Below are 14,686 nucleotides of genomic sequence, written 5' to 3' on the forward strand. Positions count from 1 at the left end.
ATACCTAGCAACCTGACCACTGCTGGTGCTGATGCTCTGAAATTTATGAATTTGACGTGAGTTCAGTGTTTTAATTTAAAATTCCCTTCAAAATATATTGCACTTTTTTACAGAGCTGTAAGAAAAACATGGAAAGTGTAAAATTAGCAGCAGATGGTGGAAATGACGATCATCAGTTAAATTGTTATGGCTTGGGTAAGTTGACTTGTATGTTTGTTTTTTCAGCGTATTACAAAGAACTAATCAGTAAGCAAGGTATTGTTTTAACTCCCATTTTAGTATTTCCAGACAATTGTGACACATATTATGGACCACACAGTGTTCAATGTCTTACAACCATTTGGGAATGGAAAGGTTGTTTAAATAAAGGAACCAAAGCCCCAGTTAAATTGGATCATGCTGATAAAGAAGCTGTGGATTTGCTCACTGTAGAGTAAGTTTGTTTGCAGTTATCTGTATTTTGATGTAATTAACCTTTTTTTTTCCTAAATTTTTAACTCCAACTTTAGTGAGGTTTTGGATAATTTCGAATTAGTTCAAGTTGAGCTCATGGTGGTGACAAAAATAAAGGATTGGAATGTTACGGAATTGGTTTGTACATTATTACCACCGTTGCTATTGGTGGATGTTGCCCTACTATTGTATTACCTTTTAGTTTATCCTGAGAATTGTGATTCTTATCACGGACCCCACTCTATTGATTGTCTCATCACAATTTGGAAGGAAGTGGATTGCAAATTGAAAGGTTATAGATTTCCCAACAACCTTACCACCGCCGATAGTGATTCTTTAAAAACCTCAAATTTGACGTAAGTTTTGGTTTTAAAATAATTTACCTTTTCAATTAAGTGATTTATGTTTACAGAGCAATAAAAACAAATATGTTAGCTGTTAAATCAGCAGCCGAAAATGGAGATGATGATCATCAATTGAATTGTTATGGCTTAGGTACATTGTTGTTTTTTTAAATGGGGTTTTATTTTAACGGTACGTTTTTTTACTGTATATACGTTAAAAGACATGTATTTGTTCCTTAGTTTTTCCTGACAATTGTGACACATATTACGGACCACACAGTGTGGAATGTCTTACCACAATCTGGGAATGGAAAGGTTGTTTAGGTGAAGGAACAAAAGCTCCAGTTAAATTAGAAACAAATGAAACAGAGGCCTTGGATTTACTGACTGTAGAGTATGTAAACATTGAATGTTATTTTTACAAGTTTCTGTATGTTCTATTCTAAATACAGACAAGTTTTGGATAATTTTGAATTAGTCCAAGTTGAAGCTCACGGTGGAAATAAAGTTAAAGGATTGGAATGTTACGGAATTGGTTTGTACAATGTTTATAGCACTTCTATTGATGCAAGTTGTCCTACTATTGCATTTCATTTTAGTATATCCTGAAAATTGTCATTCATATCATGGATACCACTCCATTGATTGTCTTATTACAATTTGGAAAGAAGTGGATTGCAAAGTCAAAGGTTACAGATATCCTGGCAATCTAACAACTGCTGATGCAGATGCTTTGAAATCCATGAACTTGACGTGAGCCTAATTTTTAAACATAATATAGGCATCCAATATATGACGTTTTTATTACAGTGCTGTCAGAGGAGATATGGAAAGTGTAAAATTAGCAGCAGATGGCGGAAATGATGATCATCAGTTAAATTGTTATGGCTTGGGTAAGTTGAGTTGTGGTATTTTTGTTTTTTTCATTGTATTACAAAGAAACTAATCAGTAAGTAAGGTATTGATTTTACTCCTGTTTTAGTATTTCCCGACAACTGTGACACATATTACGGACCACACAGTGTTCAATGTCTTACAACCATCTGGGAATGGAAAGGTTGTTTAAATGAAGGAACCAGAGCCCCAGTTAAATTAGATCATGCTGATAAAGAAGCTGTGGATTTGCTCACTGTAGAGTAAGTTTGTTTGCAGTTATCTGTAATTTGATGTAATTAACCTTTTATTTTCCTAAAATGTTAACTCCAACTTTAGTGAGGTTTTGGATAATTTCGAATTAGTTCAAGTCGAAGCTCATGGTGGTGACAAAGATAAAGGATTGGAATGTTATGGAATTGGTTTGTACATTATTACCACCGTTGCTATTGGTGAATGTTGTCCTACTATTGTGTTATCTTCCAGTTTATCCTGAAAATTGTTATTCTTACCACGGACCTCATTCTATTGACTGTCTCATCACAATTTGGGAAGAAGTGGATTGCAAAGTCAAAGGTTATAGATACCCTAGCAACCTGACCACTGCTGGTGCTGATGCTCTGAAATTTATGAATTTGACGTGAGTTCAGTGTTTTAATTTAAAATTCCCCTTCAAAATATATTGCACTTTTTTACAGAGCTGTAAGAAAAACATGGAAAGTGTAAAATTAGCAGCAGATGGTGGAAATGACGATCATCAGTTAAATTGTTATGGCTTGGGTAAGTTGACTTGTATGTTTGTTTTTTCAGCGTGTTACAAAAAACTAATCAGTAAGCAAGGTATTGTTTTAACTCCCATTTTAGTATTTCCAGACAATTGTGACACATATTATGGACCACACAGTGTTCAATGTCTTACAACCATTTGGGAATGGAAAGGTTGTTTAAATAAAGGAACCAAAGCCCCAGTTAAATTGATCATGCTGATAAAGAAGCTGTGGATTTGCTCACTGTAGAGTAAGTTTGTTTGCAGTTATCTGTAATTTGATGTAATTAACCTTTTTTTTTCCTAAATTTTTAACTCCAACTTTAGTGAGGTTTTGGATAATTTCGAATTAGTTCAAGTTGAAGCTCATGGTGGTGACAAAAATAAAGGATTGGAATGTTACGGAATTGGTTTGTACATTATTACCACCGTTGCTATTGGTGGATGTTGCCCTACTATTGTATTACCTTTTAGTTTATCCTGAGAATTGTGATTCTTATCACGGACCCCACTCTATTGATTGTCTCATCACAATTTGGAAGGAAGTGGATTGCAAATTGAAAGGTTATAGATTTCCCAACAACCTTACCACCGCCGATAGTGATTCTTTAAAAACCTCAAATTTGACGTAAGTTTTGGTTTTGAAATAATTTACCTTTTCAATTAAGTGATTTATGTTTACAGAGCAATAAAAACAAATATGTTAGCTGTTAAATCAGCAGCCGAAAATGGAGATGATGATCATCAATTGAATTGTTATGGCTTAGGTACATTGTTTTTTTTTAAATGGGGTTTTATTTTAACGGTACGTTTTTTACTGTATATGCGTTAAAAGACATGTATTTGTTCTTTAGTTTTTCCTGACAATTGTGACACATATTACGGACCACACAGTGTGGAATGTCTTACCACTATCTGGGAATGGAAAGGTTGTTTAGGTGAAGGAACAAAAGCTCCAGTTAAATTAGAAACAAATGAAACAGAGGCCTTGGATTTACTGACTGTAGAGTATGTAAACATTGAATGTTATTTTTACAAGTTTCTGTATGTTCTATTCTAAATACAGACAAGTTTTGGATAATTTTTGAATTAGTCCAAGTTGAAGCTCACGGTGGAAATAAAGTTAAAGGATTGGAATGTTACGGAATTGGTTTGTACAATGTTTATAGCACTTCTATTGATGCAAGTTGTCCTACTATTGCATTTCATTTTAGTATATCCTGAAAATTGTCATTCATATCATGGATACCACTCCATTGATTGTCTTATTACAATTTGGAAAGAAGTGGATTGCAAAGTCAAAGGTTACAGATATCCTGGCAATCTAACAACTGCTGATGCAGATGCTTTGAAATCCATGAACTTGACGTGAGCCTAATTTTTAAACATAATATAGGCATCCAATATATGACGTTTTTATTACAGTGCTGTCAGAGGAGATATGGAAAGTGTAAAATTAGCAGCAGATGGCGGAAATGATGATCATCAGTTAAATTGTTATGGCTTGGGTAAGTTGAGTTGTGGTATTTTTGTTTTTTCATTGTATTACAAAGAACTAATCAGTAAGTAAGGTATTGATTTTACTCCTGTTTTAGTATTTCCTGACAACTGTGACACATATTACGGACCACACAGTGTTCAATGTCTTACAACCATCTGGGAATGGAAAGGTTGTTTAAATGAAGGAACCAGAGCCCCAGTTAAATTAGATCATGCTGATAAAGAAGCTGTGGATTTGCTCACTGTAGAGTAAGTTTGTTTGCAGTTATCTGTAATTTGATGTAATTAACCTTTTATTTTCCTAAAATGTTAACTCCAACTTTAGTGAGGTTTTGGATAATTTCGAATTAGTTCAAGTCGAAGCTCATGGTGGTGACAAAGATAAAGGATTGGAATGTTATGGAATTGGTTTGTACATTATTACCACCGTTGCTATTGGTGAATGTTGTCCTACTATTGTGTTATCTTCCAGTTTATCCTGAAAATTGTTATTCTTACCACGGACCTCATTCTATTGACTGTCTCATCACAATTTGGGAAGAAGTGGATTGCAAAGTCAAAGGTTATAGATACCCTAGCAACCTGACCACTGCTGGTGCTGATGCTCTGAAATTTATGAATTTGACGTGAGTTCAGTGTTTTAATTTAAAATTCCCCTTCAAAATATATTGCACTTTTTTACAGAGCTGTAAGAAAAACATGGAAAGTGTAAAATTAGCAGCAGATGGAAATGACGATCATCAGTTAAATTGTTATGGCTTGGGTAAGTTGACTTGTATGTTTGTTTTTTCAGCGTATTACAAAGAACTAATCAGTAAGCAAGGTATTGTTTTAACTCCCATTTTAGTATTTCCAGACAATTGTGACACATATTATGGACCACACAGTGTTCAATGTCTTACAACCATTTGGGAATGGAAAGGTTGTTTAAATAAAGGAACCAAAGCCCCAGTTAAATTGGATCATGCTGATAAAGAAGCTGTGGATTTGCTCACTGTAGAGTAAGTTTGTTTGCAGTTATCTGTAATTTGATGTAATTAACCTTTTTTTCCCTAAATTTTTAACTCCAACTTTAGTGAGGTTTTGGATAATTTCGAATTAGTTCAAGTTGAAGCTCATGGTGGTGACAAAAATAAAGGATTGGAATGTTACGGAATTGGTTTGTACATTATTACCACCGTTGCTATTGGTGGATGTTGCCCTACTATTGTATTACCTTTTAGTTTATCCTGAGAATTGTGATTCTTATCACGGACCCCACTCTATTGATTGTCTCATCACAATTTGGAAGGAAGTGGATTGCAAATTGAAAGGTTATAGATTTCCCAACAACCTTACCACCGCCGATAGTGATTCTTTAAAAACCTCAAATTTGACGTAAGTTTTGGTTTTAAATAATTTACCTTTTCAATTAAGTATTTATGTTTACAGAGCAATAAAAGCAAATATGTTAGCTGTTAAATCAGCAGCCGAAAATGGAGATGATGATCATCAATTGAATTGTTATGGCTTAGGTACATTGTTGTTTTTTTTAAATGGGGTTTTATTTTAACGGTACGTTTTTTACTGTATATGCGTTAAAAGACATGTATTTGTTCTTAGTTTTTCCTGACAATTGTGACACATATTACGGACCACACAGTGTGGAATGTCTTACCACTATCTGGGAATGGAAAGGTTGTTTAGGTGAAGGAACAAAAGCTCCAGTTAAATTAGAAACAAATGAAACAGAGGCCTTGGATTTACTGACTGTAGAGTATGTAAACATTGAATGTTATTTTTACAAGTTTCTGTATGTTCTATTTAAATACAGACAAGTTTTGGATAATTTTGAATTAGTCCAAGTTGAAGCTCACGGTGGAAATAAAGTTAAAGGATTGGAATGTTACGGAATTGGTTTGTACAATGTTTATAGCACTTCTATTGATGCAAGTTGTCCTACTATTGCATTTCATTTTAGTATATCCTGAAAATTGTCATTCATATCATGGATACCACTCCATTGATTGTCTTATTACAATTTGGAAAGAAGTGGATTGCAAAGTCAAAGGTTACAGATATCCTGGCAATCTAACAACTGCTGATGCAGATGCTTTGAAATCCATGAACTTGACGTGAGCCTAATTTTTAAACATAATATAGGCATCCAATATATGACGTTTTTATTACAGTGCTGTCAGAGGAGATATGGAAAGTGTAAAATTAGCAGCAGATGGCGGAAATGATGATCATCAGTTAAATTGTTATGGCTTGGGTAAGTTGAGTTGTGGTATTTTTTTTTTTTCATTGTATTACAAAGAACTAATCAGTAAGTAAGGTATTGATTTTACTCCTGTTTTAGTATTTCCCGACAACTGTGACACATATTACGGACCACACAGTGTTCAATGTCTTACAACCATCTGGGAATGGAAAGGTTGTTTAAATGAAGGAACCAGAGCCCCAGTTAAATTAGATCATGCTGATAAAGAAGCTGTGGATTTGCTCACTGTAGAGTAAGTTTGTTTGCAGTTATCTGTAATTTGATGTAATTAACCTTTTATTTTCCTAAAATGTTAACTCCAACTTTAGTGAGGTTTTGGATAATTTCGAATTAGTTCAAGTCGAAGCTCATGGTGGTGACAAAGATAAAGGATTGGAATGTTATGGAATTGGTTTGTACATTATTACCACCGTTGCTATTGGTGAATGTTGTCCTACTATTGTGTTATCTTCCAGTTTATCCTGAAAATTGTTATTCTTACCACGGACCTCATTCTATTGACTGTCTCATCACAATTTGGGAAGAAGTGGATTGCAAAGTCAAAGGTTATAGATACCCTAGCAACCTGACCACTGCTGGTGCTGATGCTCTGAAATTTATGAATTTGACGTGAGTTCAGTGTTTTAATTTAAAATTCCCCTTCAATATATATTGCACTTTTTTACAGAGCTGTAAGAAAAAACATGGAAAGTGTAAAATTAGCAGCAGATGGTGGAAATGACGATCATCAGTTAAATTGTTATGGCTTGGGTAAGTTGACTTGTATGTTTGTTTTTTCAGCGTATTACAAAGAACTAATCAGTAAGCAAGGTATTGTTTCAACTCCCATTTTAGTATTTCCAGACAATTGTGACACATATTATGGACCACACAGTGTTCAATGTCTTACAACCATTTGGGAATGGAAAGGTTGTTTAAATAAAGGAACCAAAGCCCCAGTTAAATTGGATCATGCTGATAAAGAAGCTGTGGATTTGCTCACTGTAGAGTAAGTTTGTTTGCAGTTATCTGTATTTTGATGTAATTAACCTTTTTTTTCCTAAATTTTTAACTCCAACTTTAGTGAGGTTTTGGATAATTTCGAATTAGTTCAAGTTGAAGCTCATGGTGGTGACAAAAATAAAGGATTGGAATGTTACGGAATTGGTTTGTACATTATTACCACCATTGCTATTGGTGGATGTTGCCCTACTATTGTATTACCTTTTAGTTTATCCTGAGAATTGTGATTCTTATCACGGACCCCACTCTATTGATTGTCTCATCACAATTTGGAAGGAAGTGGATTGCAAATTGAAAGGTTATAGATTTCCCAATAACCTTACCACCGCCGATAGTGATTCTTTAAAAACCTCAAATTTGACGTAAGTTTTGGTTTTAAAATAATTTACCTTTTCAATTAAGTAATTTATGTTTACAGCGCAATAAAAGCAAATATGTTAGCTGTTAAATCAGCAGCCGAAAATGGAGATGATGATCATCAATTGAATTGTTATGGCTTAGGTACATTGTTGTTTTTTTTAAATGGGGTTTTATTTTAATGGTATGTTTTTTACTGTATATACGTTAAAAGACATGTATTTGTTCCTTAGTTTTTCCTGACAATTGTGACACATATTACGGACCACACAGTGTGGAATGTCTTACCACAATCTGGGAATGGAAAGGTTGTTTAGGTGAAGGAACAAAAGCTCCAGTTAAATTAGAAACAAATGAAACAGAGGCCTTGGATTTACTGACTGTAGAGTATGTAAACATTGAATGTTATTTTTACAAGTTTCTGTATGTTCTATTCTAAATACAGACAAGTTTTGGATAATTTTGAATTAGTCCAAGTTGAAGCTCACGGTGGAAATAAAGTTAAAGGATTGGAATGTTACGGAATTGGTTTGTACAATATTTTTATAGCACTTCTATTGATGCAAGTTGTCCTACTATTGCATTTCATTTTAGTATATCCTGAAAATTGTCATTCATATCATCGATACCACTCCATTGATTGTCTTATTACAATTTGGAAAGAAGTGGATTGCAAAGTCAAAGGTTACAGATATCCTGGCAATCTAACAACTGCTGATGCAGATGCTTTGAAATCCATGAACTTGACGTGAGCCTAATTTTTAAACATAATATAGGCATCCAATATATGACGTTTTTATTACAGTGCTGTCAGAGGAGATATGGAAAGTGTAAAATTAGCAGCAGATGGCGGAAATGATGATCATCAGTTAAATTGTTATGGCTTGGGTAAGTTGAGTTGTGGTATTTTTGTTTTTTCATTGTATTACAAAGAACTAATCAGTAAGTAAGGTATTGATTTTACTCCTGTTTTAGTATTTCCCGACAACTGTGACACATATTACGGACCACACAGTGTTCAATGTCTTACAACCATCTGGGAATGGAAAGGTTGTTTAAATGAAGGAACCAGAGCCCCAGTTAAATTAGATCATGCTGATAAAGAAGCTGTGGATTTGCTCACTGTAGAGTAAGTTTGTTTGCAGTTATCTGTAATTTGATGTAATTAACCTTTTATTTTCCTAAAATGTTAACTCCAACTTTAGTGAGGTTTTGGATAATTTCGAATTAGTTCAAGTCGAAGCTCATGGTGGTGACAAAGATAAAGGATTGGAATGTTATGGAATTGGTTTGTACATTATTACCACCGTTGCTATTGGTGGATGTTGTCCTACTATTGTGTTATCTTCCAGTTTATCCTGAAAATTGTTATTCTTACCACGGACCTCATTCTATTGACTGTCTCATCACAATTTGGGAAGAAGTGGATTGCAAAGTCAAAGGTTATAGATACCCTAGCAACCTGACCACTGCTGGTGCTGATGCTCTGAAATTTATGAATTTGACGTGAGTTCAGTGTTTTAATTTAAAATTCCCCTTCAAAATATATTGCGCTTTTTTACAGGGCTGTAAGGAAAAACATGGGAAGTGTAAAATTAGCAGCAGATGGCGGAAATGACGATCATCAGTTAAATTGTTATGGCTTGGGTAAGTTGACTTGAATGTTTGTTTTTTCAGCGTGTTACAAAAAAACTAATCAGTAAGCAAGGTATTGTTTTAACTCCCATTTTAGTATTTCCAGACAATTGTGACACATATTATGGACCACACAGTGTTCAATGTCTTACAACCATTTGGGAATGGAAAGGTTGTTTAAATAAAGGAACCAAAGCCCCAGTTAAATTAGATCATGCTGATAAAGAAGCTGTGGATTTGCTCACTGTAGAGTAAGTTTGTTTGCAGTTATCTGTAATTTGATGTAATTAACCTTTTTTTCCCTAAATTTTTAACTCCAACTTTAGTGAGGTTTTGGATAATTTCGAATTAGTTCAAGTTGAAGCTCATGGTGGTGACAAAAATAAAGGATTGGAATGTTACGGAATTGGTTTGTACATTATTACCACCGTTGCTATTGGTGGATGTTGCCCTACTATTGTATTACCTTTTAGTTTATCCTGAGAATTGTGATTCTTATCACGGACCCCACTCTATTGATTGTCTCATCACAATTTGGAAGGAAGTGGATTGCAAATTGAAAGGTTATAGATTTCCCAACAACCTTACCACCGCCGATAGTGATTCTTTAAAAACCTCAAATTTGACGTAAGTTTTGGTTTTAAAATAATTTACCTTTTCAATTAAGTGATTTATGTTTACAGAGCAATAAAAACAAATATGTTAGCTGTTAAATCAGCAGCCGAAAATGGAGATGATGATCATCAATTGAATTGTTATGGCTTAGGTACATTGTTGTTTTTTTAAATGGGGTTTTATTTTAACGGTACGTTTTTTACTGTATATGCGTTAAAAGACATGTATTTGTTCTTTAGTTTTTCCTGACAATTGTGACACATATTACGGACCACACAGTGTGGAATGTCTTACCACTATCTGGGAATGGAAAGGTTGTTTAGGTGAAGGAACAAAAGCTCCAGTTAAATTAGAAACAAATGAAACAGAGGCCTTGGATTTACTGACTGTAGAGTATGTAAACATTGGATGTTATTTTTACAAGTTTCTGTATGTTCTATTTTAAATACAGACAAGTTTTGGATAATTTTGAATTAGTCCAAGTTGAAGCTCACGGTGGAAATAAAGTTAAAGGATTGGAATGTTACGGAATTGGTTTGTACAATGTTTATAGCACTTCTATTGATGCAAGTTGTCCTACTATTGCATTTCATTTTAGCATATCCTGAAAATTGTCATTCATATCATGGATACCACTCCATTGATTGTCTTATTACAATTTGGAAAGAAGTGGATTGCAAAGTCAAAGGTTACAGATATCCTGGCAATCTAACAACTGCTGATGCAGATGCTTTGAAATCCATGAACTTGACGTGAGCCTAATTTTTAAACATAATATAGGCATCCAATATATGACGTTTTTATTACAGTGCTGTCAGAGGAGACATGGAAAGTGTAAAATTAGCAGCAGATGGCGGAAATGATGATCATCAGTTAAATTGTTATGGCTTAGGTAAGTTGAGTTGTGGTATTTTTGTTCTTTCATTGTATTACAAATAACTAATCAGTAAGTAAGGTATTGATTTTACTCCTGTTTTAGTATTTCCCGACAACTGTGACACATATTACGGACCACACAGTGTTCAATGTCTTACAACCATCTGGGAATGGAAAGGTTGTTTAAATGAAGGAACCAGAGCCCCAGTTAAATTAGATCATGCTGATAAAGAAGCTGTGGATTTGCTCACTGTAGAGTAAGTTTGTTTGCAGTTATCTGTATTTTGATGTAATTAACTTTTTTTTTTTCTAAATTTTTAACTCCAACTTTAGTGAGGTTTTGGATAATTTCGAATTAGTTCAAGTTGAAGCTCATGGTGGTGACAAAAATAAAGGATTGGAATGTTACGGAATTGGTTTGTACATTATTACCACCGTTGCTATTGGTGAATGTTGTCCTACTATTGTGTTATCTTCCAGTTTATCCTGAAAATTGTTATTCTTACCACGGACCTCATTCTATTGACTGTCTCATCACAATTTGGGAAGAAGTGGATTGCAAAGTCAAAGGTTATAGATACCCTAGCAACCTGACCACTGCTGGTGCTGATGCTCTGAAATTTATGAATTTGACGTGAGTTCAGTGTTTTAATTTAAAATTCCCCTTCAAAATATATTGCACTTTTTTACAGAGCTGTTAGAAAAAACATGGAAAGTGTAAAATTAGCAGCAGATGGTGGAAATGACGATCATCAGTTAAATTGTTATGGCTTGGGTAAGTTGACTTGTATGTTTGTTTTTTCAGCGTATTACAAAGAACTAATCAGTAAGCAAGGTATTGTTTTAACTCCCATTTTAGTATTTCCAGACAATTGTGACACATATTATGGACCACACAGTGTTCAATGTCTTACAACCATTTGGGAATGGAAAGGTTGTTTAAATAAAGGAACCAAAGCCCCAGTTAAATTGGATCATGCTGATAAAGAAGCTGTGGATTTGCTCACTGTAGAGTAAGTTTGTTTGCAGTTATCTGTATTTTGATGTAATTAACTTTTTTTTTTCCTAAATTTTTAACTCCAACTTTAGTGAGGTTTTGGATAATTTCGAATTAGTTCAAGTTGAAGCTCATGGTGGTGACAAAAATAAAGGATTGGAATGTTACGGAATTGGTTTGTACATTATTACCACCGTTGCTATTGGTGGATGTTGCCCTACTATTGTATTACCTTTTAGTTTATCCTGAGAATTGTGATTCTTATCACGGACCCCACTCTATTGATTGTCTCATCACAATTTGGAAGGAAGTGGATTGCAAATTGAAAGGTTATAGATTTCCCAATAACCTTACCACCGCCGATAGTGATTCTTTAAAAACCTCAAATTTGACGTAAGTTTTGGTTTTAAAATAATTTACCTTTTCAATTAAGTAATTTATGTTTACAGAGCAATAAAAGCAAATATGTTAGCTGTTAAATCAGCGGCCGAAAATGGAGATGATGATCATCAATTGAATTGTTATGGCTTAGGTACATTGTTTTTTTTTTAAAATGGGGTTTTATTTTAACGGTACGTTTTTTACTGTATATACGTTAAAAGACATGTATTTGTTCCTTAGTTTTTCCTGACAATTGTGACACATATTACGGACCACACAGTGTGGAATGTCTTACCACAATCTGGGAATGGAAAGGTTGTTTAGGTGAAGGAACAAAAGCTCCAGTTAAATTAGAAACAAACGAAACAGAGGCCTTGGATTTACTGACTGTAGAGTATGTAAACATTGAATGTTATTTTTACAAGTTTCTGTATGTTCTATTCTAAATACAGACAAGTTTTGGATAATTTTGAATTAGTCCAAGTTGAAGCTCACGGTGGAAATAAAGTTAAAGGATTGGAATGTTACGGAATTGGTTTGTACAATATTTTTATAGCACTTCTATTGATGCAAGTTGTCCTACTATTGCATTTCATTTTAGTATATCCTGAAAATTGTCATTCATATCATGGATACCACTCCATTGATTGTCTTATTACAATTTGGAAAGAAGTGGATTGCAAAGTCAAAGGTTACAGATATCCTGGCAATCTAACAACTGCTGATGCAGATGCTTTGAAATCCATGAACTTGACGTGAGCCTAATTTTTAAACATAATATAGGCATCCAATATATGACGTTTTTATTACAGTGCTGTCAGAGGAGATATGGAAAGTGTAAAATTAGCAGCAGATGGCGGAAATGATGATCATCAGTTAAATTGTTATGGCTTGGGTAAGTTGAGTTGTGGTATTTTTGTTTTTTCATTGTATTACAAAGAACTAATCAGTAAGTAAGGTATTGATTTTACTCCTGTTTTAGTATTTCCCGACAACTGTGACACATATTACGGACCACACAGTGTTCAATGTCTTACAACCATCTGGGAATGGAAAGGTTGTTTAAATGAAGGAACCAGAGCCCCAGTTAAATTAGATCATGCTGATAAAGAAGCTGTGGATTTGCTCACTGTAGAGTAAGTTTGTTTGCAGTTATCTGTATTTTGATGTAATTAACCTTTTTTTTTCCTAAATTTTTAACTCCAACTTTAGTGAGGTTTTGGATAATTTCGAATTAGTTCAAGTCGAAGCTCATGGTGGTGACAAAGATAAAGGATTGGAATGTTATGGAATTGGTTTGTACATTATTACCACCGTTGCTATTGGTGGATGTTGTCCTACTATTGTGTTATCTTCCAGTTTATCCTGAAAATTGTTATTCTTACCACGGACCTCATTCTATTGACTGTCTCATCACAATTTGGGAAGAAGTGGATTGCAAAGTCAAAGGTTATAGATACCCTAGCAACCTGACCACTGCTGGTGCTGATGCTCTGAAATTTATGAATTTGACGTGAGTTCAGTGTTTTAATTTAAAATTCCCCTTCAAAATATATTGCGCTTTTTTACAGGGCTGTAAGGAAAAACATGGAAAGTGTAAAATTAGCAGCAGATGGCGGAAATGACGATCATCAGTTAAATTGTTATGGCTTGGGTAAGTTGACTTGAATGTTTGTTTTTTCAGCGTGTTACAAAAAAACTAATCAGTAAGCAAGGTATTGTTTTAACTCCCATTTTAGTATTTCCAGACAATTGTGACACATATTATGGACCACACAGTGTTCAATGTCTTACAACCATTTGGGAATGGAAAGGTTGTTTAAATAAAGGAACCAAAGCCCCAGTTAAATTAGATCATGCTGATAAAGAAGCTGTGGATTTGCTCACTGTAGAGTAAGTTTGTTTGCAGTTATCTGTAATTTGATGTAATTAACCTTTTTTTCCCTAAATTTTTAACTCCAACTTTAGTGAGGTTTTGGATAATTTCGAATTAGTTCAAGTTGAAGCTCATGGTGGTGACAAAAATAAAGGATTGGAATGTTACGGAATTGGTTTGTACATTATTACCACCGTTGCTATTGGTGGATGTTGCCCTACTATTGTATTACCTTTTAGTTTATCCTGAGAATTGTGATTCTTATCACGGACCCCACTCTATTGATTGTCTCATCACAATTTGGAAGGAAGTGGATTGCAAATTGAAAGGTTATAGATTTCCCAACAACCTTACCACCGCCGATAGTGATTCTTTAAAAACCTCAAATTTGACGTAAGTTTTGGTTTTAAAATAATTTACCTTTTCAATTAAGTAATTTATGTTTACAGAGCAATAAAAGCAAATATGTTAGCTGTTAAATCAGCAGCCGAAAATGGAGATGATGATCATCAATTGAATTGTTATGGCTTAGGTACATTGTTGTTTTTTTAAATGGGGTTTTATTTTAACGGTACGTTTTTTACTGTGTATGCGTTAAAAGACATGTATTTGTTCTTTAGTTTTTCCTGACAATTGTGACACATATTACGGACCACACAGTGTGGAATGTCTTACCACTATCTGGGAATGGAAAGGTTGTTTAGGTGAAGGAACAAAAGCTCCAGTTAAATTAGAAACAAATGAAACA

At 34.1% G+C, this 14,686-nt stretch overlaps 2 protein-coding genes across 2 annotated transcripts; both read left to right on the top strand.

Moving 5' to 3' along the window:
- The first annotated feature begins 6,249 nt into the window (after positions 1-6,249).
- Positions 6,250-7,712, top strand: LOC149733966 (uncharacterized). Its single transcript, XM_089880751.1, has 3 exons — positions 6,250-6,808; positions 6,867-6,949; positions 7,034-7,712. Exons 1-3 carry the CDS (start codon positions 6,549-6,551, stop codon positions 7,189-7,191), a joined length of 501 nt encoding a protein of 166 aa, XP_089736877.1. The 5' UTR covers positions 6,250-6,548; the 3' UTR covers positions 7,192-7,712.
- Positions 7,713-13,289: 5,577 nt separating this feature from the next.
- Positions 13,290-14,480, top strand: LOC149733967 (uncharacterized). The gene is made up of 3 exons (XM_089880750.1): positions 13,290-13,575; positions 13,634-13,716; positions 13,802-14,480. The coding sequence occupies exons 1-3, from the start codon at positions 13,316-13,318 to the stop codon at positions 13,957-13,959; spliced, it is 501 nt and encodes a 166-aa protein (XP_089736876.1). The 5' UTR covers positions 13,290-13,315; the 3' UTR covers positions 13,960-14,480.
- The last annotated feature ends 206 nt before the right edge of the window (positions 14,481-14,686 follow it).

Source organism: Ciona robusta, chromosome 7 (genome assembly GCF_009617815.1).
Source record: "Ciona robusta chromosome 7, ASM961781v2".
In the NCBI taxonomy this organism is placed as follows: Eukaryota; Metazoa; Chordata; class Ascidiacea; order Phlebobranchia; family Cionidae; genus Ciona; species Ciona robusta.

Bases quoted from the DNA above. Each gene is read 5' to 3' on its own strand.
- LOC149733966 (XM_089880751.1), top strand. From the start codon at position 6,549: ATGGTGGTGACAAAGATAAAGGATTGGAATGTTATGGAATTGGTTTGT. The intron at 6,809-6,866 runs GTGAGTTCAGTG...ACTTTTTTACAG, and splicing joins CTGAAATTTATGAATTTGAC to AGCTGTAAGAAAAAACATGG. The intron at 6,950-7,033 runs GTAAGTTGACTT...CTCCCATTTTAG, and splicing joins GTTAAATTGTTATGGCTTGG to TATTTCCAGACAATTGTGAC.
- LOC149733967 (XM_089880750.1), top strand. From the start codon at position 13,316: ATGGTGGTGACAAAGATAAAGGATTGGAATGTTATGGAATTGGTTTGT. The intron at 13,576-13,633 runs GTGAGTTCAGTG...GCTTTTTTACAG, and splicing joins CTGAAATTTATGAATTTGAC to GGCTGTAAGGAAAAACATGG. The intron at 13,717-13,801 runs GTAAGTTGACTT...CTCCCATTTTAG, and splicing joins GTTAAATTGTTATGGCTTGG to TATTTCCAGACAATTGTGAC.